Genomic DNA, 13,811 nt, shown 5'->3' with positions numbered 1-13,811 from the left:
TTCCATCCCTCCTGCTGTTACCACCTTCGCCATCGCTTTCCCTCACCCCAGTCTCTCTCTTTGTCTCTGCAGTCCGAAGCGGAGCAACGAGAAGCGCAACCGCGAGCACGAGAACAAATACATCGAAGAGCTCGCCGAGCTGATCTTTGCCAACTTCAACGACATCGACAACTTCAACGTCAAGCCCGACAAATGTGCAATCCTGAAGGAAACTGTGAAACAGATCAGACAAATAAAGGAGCAAGGTACAACCTCTCATGATTTTTTTTCCACACTTTATCTATGTCTGTTGAAGAAAAGGTCAAAGTGACGGGCCCCCAAACAGAACAACAGTGAAAGGAATAACATTACTGTTCAGCTGAGTGCTTTTTCTGACACATTTATTTCACAATATCTGTTCCATCTACAGTTTTTATGACATGCGACCTACATATACAGCTTAGTCGAAGTGAATACCTGCAAACACCGGTTTGAATTGAAGCTCCTTGAGCTACAATATCGTGGATATGCTGAGGATGTGGTTGCGGTTCTAATGCGCCAGCGTAACCACAAGTGGCACAGGTGGCACCGTGTTGGCAGAAGCATCAGGTCTAATGTCATAAATATTATGCTTTGGGATCTGGTCCACATACAATAATTGATGTTGTTATTAAAGAGCAGCACATGTGATTTAATGTTCCCCTCCATCACTTCATCATGCGGATGAACCAGAGCAGTTTTTTTTTTTTGTTGGCTGCCGGTCTTTCCCACTTCTACCCTGAGCCAGAACATCAGGCGAATGGATCAGCCTGTTCAGTTCTACTCGCCAGCTTCTCCTTTTTGCTTCTCTTTAGCAATTAGTTGAGGTCTGTGTTTTTACCAGACCAACATCAATGGTATCATGGGGTTTTTTTTAGGTCCAAGCATAGCCAAAAAAAACAGTTGTAGCTTTCTATACGTAATAACATTAAGGCAGATATTAAACTGTTGTAATAAGCTTGTGTCGTGCATATAGGGAATAAAAGCAGCTGAGTGACGGGTAGACAAAAGAGTGGACCGACTGATGATGTCAACTTGTTTTATGTGACTCACAGAGCCAAGCGTTATGTAATGGTGAGCAATGGGATGCAAGAAATCACACGTAAAACTCTGGCTACCGTCTGACCGTCCCTCCCCCCACGCTACTGTCTTACTTCATACTCCCTCCCTCCCTCCTTTCCTTTCCTTTCCTCACTCTTGTTTTTTTTGTTTTTTACACTAGGCTAGAGTAACATCCCCCGGCTGTGTCTAAAGGCATGATTGTGTTTGTACAGCAACCTCTGAGGGGAAGGGCTAAACACTCCAGCGATAGACACCTTTTCATCGCTAACACGGAGAGCTTCACCTCATCTTGCATTGTTCATGTCGAGTCAGGGATGCGCTGAACGCTCGCGTCGATGTCTTGATGCTCAAAGTCACTTCCCCACCACCATGTGTTCTTTTCATTGCACATCATCTGCCATCTGTTTAGTATGGTTCACAATCTCTCTTTCTATAGGCTTGTTATTGTGTGTGTCCCCCCCCCCCGTCCTGAGAGCATCGTTACTGTTTGAAATATATACTCAGTTTATGGCAACGGTACTGACTGCATTAAATTACACAAATGTGATTTAATAATTCTTACTGATGGGTGTCACAGCCCTGCAGAGGCTATGATGGCCTTTGAAAGAGTGGCCTCCTACTGAAAGCTGTTAACTCGTCCCTGTTTGTTCCTCTCGTGCAGTCTGCACACAGTTTCCCTGATTAAAATCAGGGTGGAGTTGTGCGCTCAGCATAGGCTTATGCTTTTTTTTTTTCTTCTGTTTTCATCTTGTTGTTTCTTAATAGTTGATGAGTTATGATATCTTTATAGAGCTTATAAAATAAGGGCATCGTCAAGCGTTTTACAACTCCCTTTACACTCTTTAACTGCTCGTTCGTGCCGACACAGCTTTCACCGGCTCTGCAGGGTGACACACACAGTAGCTGCTGAGCCGCAGCGAGTAGTTAAGTACATTATCTGTATTCATTATAACATATGTGAAAAATGTCGAAAAACACACCACTATGTAAAATACGGGAGCGAAGAAAAGAGTATATGGCAAATGTCTTGGCAGTTATAGATCATGTAGCAGACATGACCCTGATAAATAATCACTTCCTCCCGCTATCGGTGGCACAGTTCTGTAGACGGACGCAGAGCCAGTGAGGGCTGCACTGACTTTGAGTGATGGGTCTGTACCCAGGGCAGCTGTGCTGGTATACTGGGCCCCGCTGGGCCTGGAGGGGTCCTGCTGATGCGCACATCATTATTGCTGAAAGAGATGAATGTGGGTCTGTGCGGTGTATGCGACGAGCCCACAGAGGGGAAACCTGCATTTGTGTCAGTGTTCACACATCTACACCCCCTCCCCAAACAAAAAGAAAAAAGAAAGGAGGACATGATTTTGTTTGCTTTTCACCACAACATTCTCTCACCATATGGTCAGTCCTCGTCTTGGCATGGTGCGACAGTTAAATGTGTCCCCCCCCCTCTCCAACAGCCCACTCATATTCCGCCTCTCATCATCATCTCCAAAAGTAGGACAGCCTACGCTCTGAACATAAGGCTCCTCTGCATGGTTATTAACCCAATCACTCACATGGACAACTGCACAACAACACCACAGTGCAGGTACAGGAGCTTACAGGAGACTTTAATTACATTAAAAGGTTTGTGGCCGCACCTTTGAGTCCACAGCACAATAAATTATGTTCGCGGTGTTGGAACATCATTGAGATGCAGTGAGTCACGGTCCAGTTAAGAAAAGGGTTTATGGTCAACTCTTTGGGTTCGCCTTTGTTAATACTGACCACATAGCAACAACTTGCTACTCTATTGGGAGCGAGAGTTGTTCACACACTGTCACTGTCTCCATAATAGCCCTTTTTTTTTTTTGGACGGGACAATGCAATCCATCCAGTGGCTGCCACCAGCGTGGCAGCTGCGTGCTCTGACACGGTCCTCTTACAACGACCTTTCACTCGGCTCGCTGCTCGGGTTCAAGCCACGGCGCTTTGACAATGGGACAAAATGTGTTTGCTTTACAGCCGGAAAGACACTGGGTTCAAAGTCTTGTCAACAAGTGACCTCTTTTGCAGTATGTGGGTCAATGTCAGAGCGAAGCAGAAATGGTTTCTCTCATTTTTGACCTGCATGTTTTTGGGGTCATGTTTTTGTGATGTCGTTTTGTTCCCCATAACAACGGAATGCCGTCACCTCGTATAACTACAGGGGAGGTTTCATGTCAAGTTCTTAAGATTGAGATCCATGTTCTCTGGAATCAATCGTTTGTTTTTGTTTGCCTCTAACCTTTCTGTCATCGACTTTTCTGTCAGCAGAAAAAGCTGCAGCAGCAAACGAGGAGGAGGTGCAGAAGGCGGATGTCTCGTCAACGGGCCAAAGTGTGATTGACAAAGATGCCTTGGGACCAATGATGCTGGAGGTGGGTCATCTTTGCTTATTCATAGTGTCATATCGAGATACCGAACAATCACGCAGGGTGTACCAAGATCGGTATATAATGAAGAGTTCTGTCGGATAGAGAACAATCCCAAATGGGTCACACTCGGTGTGTGAGTGTGGCTGTGTGGCGTAAATGCTGCCAGCATCTTGTATCTGCCCCGGATTGGCTGTAAATCACCAGGCAGAGCAATGGCCTCGTTGTCCTGTGGAGGGCCAGTGAAGTGCTTACGTATAAGCCAGTGAAGTGCTTACGTATAATGGGAAAGAAAGCAACAGCCCAGCGAATGAATCAGTTCATTGAGCCTCCCCTCTCACTCACTTCCTCCCTCCCTCCCTCTCTCTCGTACTTGTTCAGTTCTCTTTTCTCTCGCCCTCCCATCTTCCCTTCATTTGCCTCTAGATCTGTCCTGTCATGGAATATTTATAGCTCTCCTGGTCCAGCGTCACTGAATCGACATACTAACTCGCGGCTAAATATAGCCCAGTGCAGCCTGCATGCTTTCCCATCTGTCAGCCACCCCCAAAACACAGCGATCGGCCATTCACACCCGCTCTGCTCTGGCCGTGTGTCTGTCGTCGCCCCCCCCCCCCCCCCCCCAGTCACAGTCACAGTCCCGGGCTCATTACGGGATGCACTGAGGAGGTTGGCTGTCGCGGCAGGAAATGCGCCCCGCGACCCTCTTCCAAGGCTCTCTGCAGCCCACTCTCATGCGAGCGCAAGGAAGACGGAGAAAGCCGCGAAAAAAACAAAAACGTTAATGCGCTGTTGTTTTAACCCTCGGGGGGGCAAGTCTTCTTCTATCACATGACTGCTGTGGCATGTGCTTTGCATTCCTGGTAGATTGCTCCATATGGTTGCTGTTGTGTGGTGTGACGACATTGTCAGACAATAGAAGAGACAAGGGCTGAGATACCAGTGCCAATATAATACAAATACAATAACACTTACTTTGAGAAAAATACAACTTTCTTCTGAAAGCTCTTTTGGTCTTTTAACTAAAGAAGCCTAAGTTAAAGATGCCCCTCTGTTAAACATAGTTTAATCACATGTAATTGGATGAGAACTTTGCCTTGAAAATACATAATAAATACTCAAATTGGCTAAATTATTATTTATATCACTAAATATCTAATCCAAAAATAAGTCGATTTGATGCGAGATTTAGATACTTGACCGTTTTTGATATTCAGTGCTACGTACACATTTCTGTCTATAAAAAAACAAGTACTAAGTTCAATAGCGAGCTCCACAAGAGACCTGTTTGAATTGTTTTTAACGAGACAGTTGTGCTTTGTCATGCGGAAAATACAGCGTGGTTAGCAAGAATTTATGTGAAGAGAGTTCCTGTTTGCAAAGCACCCGTATCGTATCATAAATAACAGTAACACCAGGAGAGGAGAGGGGAGGAGACCTGACCCTATTCCCTACAGCATAACAATTCACTACCGACTGTACATTTGCTGTGGGAGGTTAAGCAGCATAGAATTATACAGCAGGAGGCTGGGAGCAAAATGGAGCACGGTAAGTGTGGTGCCTCATAGTGTATTTATTTAGAGTGTCTTCATTTGTATCGGCTTTTGTCACCTTCATAGTGTATATTTAATCAGGGCCTTATAAATGAAGGTATTGGCTAACCGCATTATTCAGGAGCCTCTGGAAGAAGGCAGGAGTTGGCACGAAAGAGTGTTTGCTCTGTTTATGTTTGCCCTACTTGTCCAGTACGTGGCCTTCCTTCACACAGGGTGGACTTGCACAACAACTGTGTTGGAACCGCTGCGCTTCCCGCAGTGATAGATGAGATCCCCTTAAGTCTATTTTCAGCGGGTGCTGTGTTAATGCAGGCAAGGGGAAAGTTATGTTCCAACGCGTTAATGTGTAACACGGGATATATGACTTTGCTACACCCCAGAAATTGGTTGATTGCAGCGTAGTTGCAATCAACCAGGGCGGGAAAACCAAATATGCAACTGGCATTATGCATTATATCATGAAAATATATACAAATATTTGATTCATTTTCATTCATGTCATGTGTGGTGTGAAGGTAATGATTATTTAAGCAGAGGCGAGGCGCAGACACCTTGGCAGTAGTCCCTTATCTCTTATCTTGCCACTAGATTTTACAGCTTTACAACCACCAGAATTCCCTTTTAAGAGCTCTGGGTGATTTGATGGCCTAATTGACACCATCTTGTGTGTAATGGCCAACCTGGGGCTATATTCATTCAATTAAGTGCTCCTCCTCCTCCTCCACGTCCTCCAATCTCTGCAGGCACATGCCTCTATCCTGCTTTCTGTCAGACACACCGAGCATCTGCAGGAGTGATTGATGTACCCAGCGCACACAGTGCACCAATTGCTTCGTTTTTAACACAACGTAGATGTGCTGCATATTGACACAACTTGATGGGAATTACCTGTGAATTATCAAAACACTTCCTGGAAAAGTTTTCCCTCCATTTTTTTTAGAACGTGTTTCTTTTGACCACAGTGGGCCAAAGGTACACGTACAACGGAAGAACATCTCTGCGTTCACATCTGGAATTCGGGCTATGTACGAAATCCTTTGTAAATCCAAATTTAGCTTGTGGTGCCGGATGTGAGAGTTTCAAACGAGAACAGTAAAACTATCCCAATAAACGATGAGTGGAGAAGTGCATGAGGAAGGATAAGGCTTTTAATAACCTACTCGGGTTCAGTGGTGTAGCAGCTAGTCATCATCAGCCAGTATTACTGGGAAATACAAGTTGTCAAACACAGTCTTCCTCAAAAACCCAAATTCAAATAAACAAACTTGCCTGCTCTGAACATGTCTCTTACTTTTCCTCTCTTTCTCTCTTCCAGGCCCTGGACGGCTTCTTCTTTGTGGTGAACATGGAGGGTAACATTGTGTTCGTGTCTGAAAATGTGACCCAGTACCTGCGCTACAACCAGGAGGAGCTAATGAACACCAGTGTCTACAGCGTGCTGCACGTCGGGGATCATGCCGAGTTCATCAAGAACCTGCTGCCCAAATCCCTCGGTTAGCCTCAAGCTTATTTTCCCTGCCAGCCTTTGCTTTGCTCTCTGTCTCTCTGGGTTTTTTTTACCTGTCAGTTTGTGTCTCGCCGTGTCACTTGTGTTCCACGTCTCTCTCTCTCTCTCTCTCTCTCTCTCTCTCTCTCTCTCTCTCTCTCTCTCCCTCTCTCTCTCTCTCTTCCCGACGCCGTATGTCCTCGATGTTGCATTACTCCCACCTGTGCTCGTACCCTCTTGTTCACACCCTGGCCTCATCTCTTGCTTCTTACATTGTGTGCTTCCTCTGTCTTGTACCATCATCGCCTCTCTCTTTTTTTCCTCCGTTCAGACAGTTGGCAGTGGCTGTTTTATCGCGATGTCAGTTTATTTAAAAACGCTAAAATGTTTACTGCTAAACTGCTACGAAGAGGATGTGGGACACCTGAATAACACAAAGTGTTATGTAAGCTTTATATACAGGGTTGGCACTGCGCATACAACCTATAGGTTCTTCATTTTCTCCGTTGCCGATGCTCAGCCCAGACATTTGCTCTCGCTCCTCTCTTTCCCTCCCTCCCTTTTCAGCTAATTAACTTCTTTTTTCGGCGTCTCTCCCCTGTCAGCAGCATCCCTCCTTTCCTATATCTCATCTCATGCCCTTCCATCCCTGTCTCTTCACTCTGTGTGTTATTCTCACCCATACCAAGTTCCCATCTATATGGTCTCGCTTTCCTCTCTCCTAGCCTCCTTGAAAAGCATTGTCTTTGCGCTAGCATTGCTCATCTCATGAAAGCAGGCCATTTATTTCCGTACGCCTTTTTCTTCTCTCTCTCTCTCTCTCTCTCTCTCTCCAGTTTTGCCCTCTTCCTTTCCCCGTCTCCTCTCTCTCTCTCCTTTCAAACCCACCTCCGTTCCTTCTCCACAATCTACGTAAGAGGTGATTGCAATGTATGTCAGCGCACCCCATCAGGAGCTCTTTCTAAGTCCCTTCTCGCCTTCCTCTCCCGGTGCTCGGGATTGAGGTCTGAGTGCCCAGCCATCTGGGTGGGAGAGCAGCACAGACCGGAGTACCCTGGAAACGATCAGCGGGCCGTGTCCCAGATACTGGGAGATTATCAATGCACCGAATGAGATCACAAACCAGATGGAGTGTGATGGGAGTTTGCTCGAGTTAAATGAGTTGCGTGCGTGACTGTACATGTCTCTTTATCTTTTTACGCGTGTGTGTGTGTGTCTGTGTGTGTACGTAAGTGCGCGTCTGCTTACACACGTGTGTACATATGCGTGTATGCTCGCGCCTGTGTAAGTGTTGGAAAGAAGAAGAAAGATTGGCAATGATGTTTTAGAGGACATGCATATGGAGGCCTGGCTGTGATGCTGTGGATGGATGGCACAGGGCTCAGGGTTCCAACTGCTCATTACGACTGATCTCTACCCAGCAACTGCTCTCGCTCTCCTTTTTTTTTTTTTTTTTACACTTTCTCCGCCTTCATTCTCTCTGCCTTGCTCTCATTACGTCTTGTCACTCGCAGTGTGGTAGCCCCTCTTGGCAGTGCTCGTCGCCGCTCCCCGTTTTGTTGTTCACTTTTGACCGCAGTATAAAAAAAAATGTATCAAATAATATGTCCAGGAGGTCGGCCACATTGTAAATCTCCCCCCCGCCCCTTCTTGCTCCCCCTGCAGTGAATGGCGTCCCGTGGTCCAGCGAGAGTCCGAGGAGGAACAGTCACACTTTCAACTGCCGGATGCTGGTCAATCCCCACGGCGACAGCCAGGACGAGCTGCACGAGCACGAGCCTCAGCAGCAGAAATATGAGACCATGCAGTGTTTCGCCGTTTCGGAGCCCAAGTCCATCAAGGAGGAAGGAGACGGTATGGAACGAGAGTGGGAGACTGTGTGTGTGGGGAAGGGAGAGAGAGTGGATGGATAGTTAGAGGATCATTCGACACAAAGCTAGTGACCCTACAAGACAACCTCTGACAGGCATAGGTTTGGGGATCTGTTGAAATGGCCTCAATTCCTGTGATATATGTATAGTACCAGTCACATTTTTGAACATTTAGTATTGAGGGTAATAGACTTTTAAGACACTTTTTGCAATTTTAGAATAGGATAGTCAATTGGAAAATAGCTTAAAAGGAACTTTGGAGTCGGATTAGGATCTCAGACTTTTGTATTTCAGGACAGATTAAATTGCAAGCTCTTAAATCATCGGTGGAACGATTTCTGAAACACTCAGCGCTCATTATAGAAAGCAAAAGTCAGCAGAGACAAAAGACAAACAATTATGACTGAGGACTGGAAGATGGCTTTTGAGAGAATTAAGCCTAAAATGATCTTGAAAAATGAGACTATTCAGTAACAAAAAGACATCGAGAAAATGGAAATAAAACTGGCAGAGCAAGATCGACAACAAAATCAGAAAACAAAGTCATAAACATCTCAACCTTACATAACATAATAGTTCTAATGGATTGCTCATGTTGTAGCTCAGAAACCGTGATTAGGACTAAACTGAGGCTTTTGTAGGTGTAAGAAACCGCAAAACGTGACTGCTGTTGATTGGACAGGTTATAAATATGAATCCAAGTTGCAGCCATTTACAACATGCTTAGGTCATTGAGAATTTGCCGCATTTTGTCTTAAAACTGGCATTGTATGTGAAAAGCTGTATAAGCAACCGACGAGGAGCAGTTCTGGTGCCACTCGACTTACATCCATGAAAAGTTAAGTGACACAAGGGAGGCGAGAGGCCGGGCAGCTGTCATTAAAGCTTATCTATAATTCATGTACATCCCTCACAAACCTAGGCAAATGACTTCAAGGAAAGGGTGTAGCTTTTATTGCATCAGGAGTAAACCGGTCTTTTGATAACCTTCAAATAATTCTCAACATCCAGTATCTAGACTTCATGTTGAGAACATGTTTTGGAGCATCTGTGAGCAGAGAAGCTGCGTTTCCAGTGGCCACTTGCGTAAACATCTGCTCGCCTTTCACTGGGAAGTGATTTACATTGTATGTTGGCTCTGCGCACCTTACAGTGTTCAGTCAGCGAGAGGTCACTGGGCTTTCCGATGGTTTTCATGCCTTTAGACTGGAACTTGAGACCCTGTAGTTTGAGTGCATTTCCTTCACAAGTGAATGCCCTTCATCCAAAAAACGTTCAGCACCGTTTAAAGCATCGATACGTAAAGCCCTCCTAACAATTCCAATATTTTACATCTGACCTACCTAAATCCTCAGTGGCTTTGATGAGCAACCATAACTTCCCACTGCCAAACTATCACTCAGTGGTGAATTAAAACAATAAGTGAAAATGCAAATGTTTCACTCCAAGTCTAAACCTGTCTTTCCCCCTCTCTGGCTCCCTTTGTGCACCAGCTGCCTGCCAGCCATACTTTGGCAAATAGACTGACGAGGACCCAGGCCAGAGTCGTGCTAGTGTTCGTGTGTGTGTGTGTGTGTGTGTGTGTGTGTGGGTGTTCGTGTGTGTGTTTGTGAGCAGCAAGGCGGGATCAGTGGCTGCAGTTGCAGGAATCTGTCCAGCCATAGACAGAGACAGAGGAAGGAAGGAAGGAAGGAAGGAGAGAGAGAGCAAGAGAATTGAGAGAGATTCACAGATCTAAGGGCCAGACCACCCAAGAGGTTCTGTTTACAAGTCAAAACGAGGAATGTGTGTGTGTCAGCCCTGGCATGCATTTCTTTGCCAGAAACATGTGTGGGATGGGGTGGTGGGTGGGTGGGTGGGTATAATTGGCACAGAAAAGTTAGATGGCAGACCTTTTGGGGTCACCCCAGTCCTGGACTTGGTGGCGTGTGTGTTAGAGGCAACTGCCATGATTGAGCGATGGCCATCTTTAATTTTGGGCCAGGGGAGGTGTCATCAGTGTGAGATGGCACTGTAGGTGAGACCAGCCGAAGACACGTGCGCACGAACGTACACACACACACACACACGCAAGCACTCAGACACACTTAACACACACACACACCTTCAAAGGTCACACTTCATCATTTCCCTTGCCAGCGATAGCTGCTCCTCCTCATGAAAGGAGCGGAGCCCTGATCCCCATGCTCATTAATAACTGTATTAATTATGCTGCCTGGGAATAACATGATTTTCATTTTCTTTCCCTGTCTCTGTTTCGATCATTTACGCCCCATCCTCCCCTCTCCTCCCCTTTCCCATCCCCCCTCATCCCCTCTGTCTCTGGCCTGTCATCTTTGTTACATCCTCGACATCATCTTTCCTCCACACTTTCCCTCCATTCTCTTTTTCTCTCTTCCTCTCTCTCTCTCTCTTTTTAGACTTTCAGTCGTGCCTGATCTGTGTGGCTCGCAGGGTGCCAATGAAGGAAAGACCCATGCATCCCACGCACGAGAGCTTCACCACGCGCCAAGACCTGCAAGGTACTCAAACCAGTCACACCGTACACTACACATCGTGAAGAGCATTCACAGCAAACTAGATTTATTTTTCTCAGTCCACAGAAATACACTGTTTAGTAAAAGCTAATCGGTTTTAGATCCCATATTCCCCCATTACCAATTTGGTAGAGCAATTGCAGCTGTTTGAATAAAGCTATATCGTGAAAGAAAAGGTTTATAGTGCCTTTACACTGGCACATCCTCAGCACAACCTCATCCCATTTCACCAGCTCATAAATCACCTCACACTACAGTTCAGGCATTTAAAGATTATTATATCCTTAGTTAAGGCCCTTAGGAGAAGGCTTTAGTTGAACAGGCCTCCCACCTCCGTCTGCACTCTGGGAGGTAAAGTACCTGTCTGAACACTAGTGCATGGATGCAGACAGTTGTCTGTGTGTCACCTGGTCTTTGATGTGCTTTTTGTACCATTTGTGTGTGGCATACACACACACACACTCATAGTTACTTGCTGACATAAAGTCATTTAATGTAGTTCCCACCCAGACTATTGTAGGCTTGTCTGCATGCACACATTTGTTAGCCTGTTTGTTGAGGATGCTCAATTCTGGATCAAATAAGATGTTTCTCTCCCAGTGCTTTTGAAAATGAGAACTCGTTTGATATGGTGTTGTGCTGTAGAAGGCTACCGTTATGAATGTTTGTATGACAAGTGTTTAGTCAGTCCCTATGGCTGTCACTTAAGCAGCAGTCGGCTTGTCGGCCCATTTTAAATGCATCGCTACCTCCATTTAAATTGAAAACCGGTGAGGGACAACTGTTATGAGTATTTGTGTTTACACACGCAGCATGGTTGTGTTTGTTGCGTTCTAAAGATAGTTGAGCAGAACTGTGACTACTAGAATGACTCCTTCTACCTGTGGTGTCTAAATGGCGAGCATACAGTTTGTACTGACAGGCAAACATGTGTACGAATACTATCTAATCTGTTGTAGCCAGGACTTTGTCTTCAGTTGATTCCACTAGCACAGACAAGTTGTAATTAAAATGTAAATAGAGTAAATCCTTAGTATTTCTTCAATCAATATCAAACCACACAGCTGTTGTGCAGCAAAGTGTCCGAGTGAAGAGCATACTGTGGTGAACCAGCTGCTCTACATGTTTATGTTTGAGAGAGACATTGAATCCCCATCAGCTCAGCTTATAAGTGTATAAAAATCATTATTTCCATGTCTGACTAAGGCCTCTCTAATCCGGTCCTCTGTGTTTAGGTAAGATAACGTCCCTGGATACCAGTCTGCTGCGGGCGTCCATGAAGCCGGGCTGGGAGGATCTGGTGAGGCGCTGCATCCAGAGGTTCCACCTACAGAACGACGGAGAGATGTCTTTTGCCAAGAGGCATCAGCAGGAAGGTAATGCCACTCACTGCAAAGAATATCTCGTTTAGTTAATGGCTTTTGATAGGTACTTCTTTTGGTCTTTATGATGCTGCTGTCAGACCACTGCATTAGTATTAAATGGTGATTTGATCACGGGGCTAACCATGAGTCCCTTCTAACCAAAGCTAATGGTTAATCATGTTATTGCTGTTACAGAAGCAAACTGAAAACCGCACCTAAACAATACAGAATAGGCAACCCAGAGAAATAGTGGTGCAACGCATCATAAAACCTACGGTTCGGATCGTATCACGGATCAGATCAGCACAAAAGAGAAAATATAACTTTTTCAGATCCCTGATCATGTTCTTTTTTTACGCCGATCATTGATGATCCATATTGGCAGAAACAGATCCCTTTGCAACCGTCCAAAAAAATCCTTTCAACTGCTCTGAAGTCAGTAAACCATCAAAAATTCTAAACGTTATACTTTTACTTTTAGTTATAGTCATCTGTTGTGTTTCTTTCTTCATAAAAACACAATTCAAATGATTAGGAAATAAACATTTGTATTTTTATGGATTAAAACAAATAATAATTCCCTCTCATCTCCTTTAAACAACTGGATTTATTTAAGTTTCTCACCGATGCTACATTTTACGAGATTACACGTGAGCACATTATGATAACATTATAATTTACTTTCGCCCAACATTCATTTTCACTGAACAGAGCCTGAACGCATCATCATGTAACCGAATGTAACCTCTGTTCGTAAGCCGTTAGCGGCGATCTTATCGTTAACTAGCTCTCCCTCTGGCAATATAAACACTGATTTGTTGTTTACAACGTGACATCATCTGAGATCGGCGACTAGAAAAGCATAAATTCCGATAAAGATCGTCATTAAAACTTTATTTGACACTGTGATGGTTAACATTAAACTGTGTAATAATCCGCGGTTCACACGTACGGATCACGGAGCGACAGTGGTCCGTTAGTTCATGATGTGTATACAGATTATTTACGAGTAAGAAATGTTTTGTGCATCTACTGATAAGTGTGCATATGTGTCCTCAGTGCTCCGCCATGGCCAGGCATTCAGCCCCATCTACCGTTTCTCCCTCTCTGATGGAACCATCGTGTCGGCCCACACCAAGAGTAAACTGGTGCGCTCGCCCGCCACCAACGAACCCCAGCTCTACATGTCCCTGCACATTCTTCAGAGGTATGTCTCGCTACCTACACTTGTGTCAGGAAGAGAGAGAGAGAGAGAGAGACAAACCTGCGGCATGAACTTCTTTACGTGTTTTAGCCTGTTGATGCCCTGGAGCACGACTTGATGCTTTCATGTATTCTGTGTGGATGTGGTGCAAGCTCGAATGTGTACATTCGTGCTTGCTAGGGGTGTGGGTCTCAGGAAAAAGGGTTCACACTTAAATCAGACTCAAAGGTAAGTTCATTCAAAAAGACAGATGTAGATAGTTAGTTAGATTAGGGTTCAGCAGCAATGGCCCTTTTTGAAAAACTTACCCCCAAGAC

At 45.1% G+C, this 13,811-nt stretch overlaps 1 protein-coding gene across 4 annotated transcripts in view; it reads left to right on the top strand.

Annotated features, from left to right (window-relative positions):
• ncoa2 (nuclear receptor coactivator 2) overlaps positions 1–13,811 on the top strand; it is a 49,237-nt gene that overhangs the window by 21,270 nt on the left and 14,156 nt on the right. For 2 of the 4 annotated variants that reach the window (XM_079181703.1, XM_079181701.1), the window contains exons 4-10: positions 73–245; positions 3,379–3,482; positions 6,348–6,525; positions 8,184–8,372; positions 10,810–10,911; positions 12,162–12,302; positions 13,350–13,497. In XM_079181703.1, the coding sequence (XP_079037829.1) occupies positions 73–245; positions 3,379–3,482; positions 6,348–6,525; positions 8,184–8,372; positions 10,810–10,911; positions 12,162–12,302; positions 13,350–13,497 (1,035 nt within the window). Of the gene's footprint in view, positions 1–72; positions 246–3,375; positions 3,483–6,347; positions 6,526–8,183; positions 8,373–10,809; positions 10,912–12,161; positions 12,303–13,349; positions 13,498–13,811 lie in introns of all 4 variants that reach the window. The other 2 variants (XM_079181702.1, XM_079181700.1) reach the window with 1 other exon arrangement.

Source organism: Pholis gunnellus (assembly GCF_910591455.1).
Source record: "Pholis gunnellus genome assembly, chromosome: 20".
Lineage (NCBI taxonomy): Eukaryota > Metazoa > Chordata > Actinopteri > Perciformes > Pholidae > Pholis > Pholis gunnellus.
This window is presented reverse-complemented; position numbering and strand designations above follow the sequence as displayed.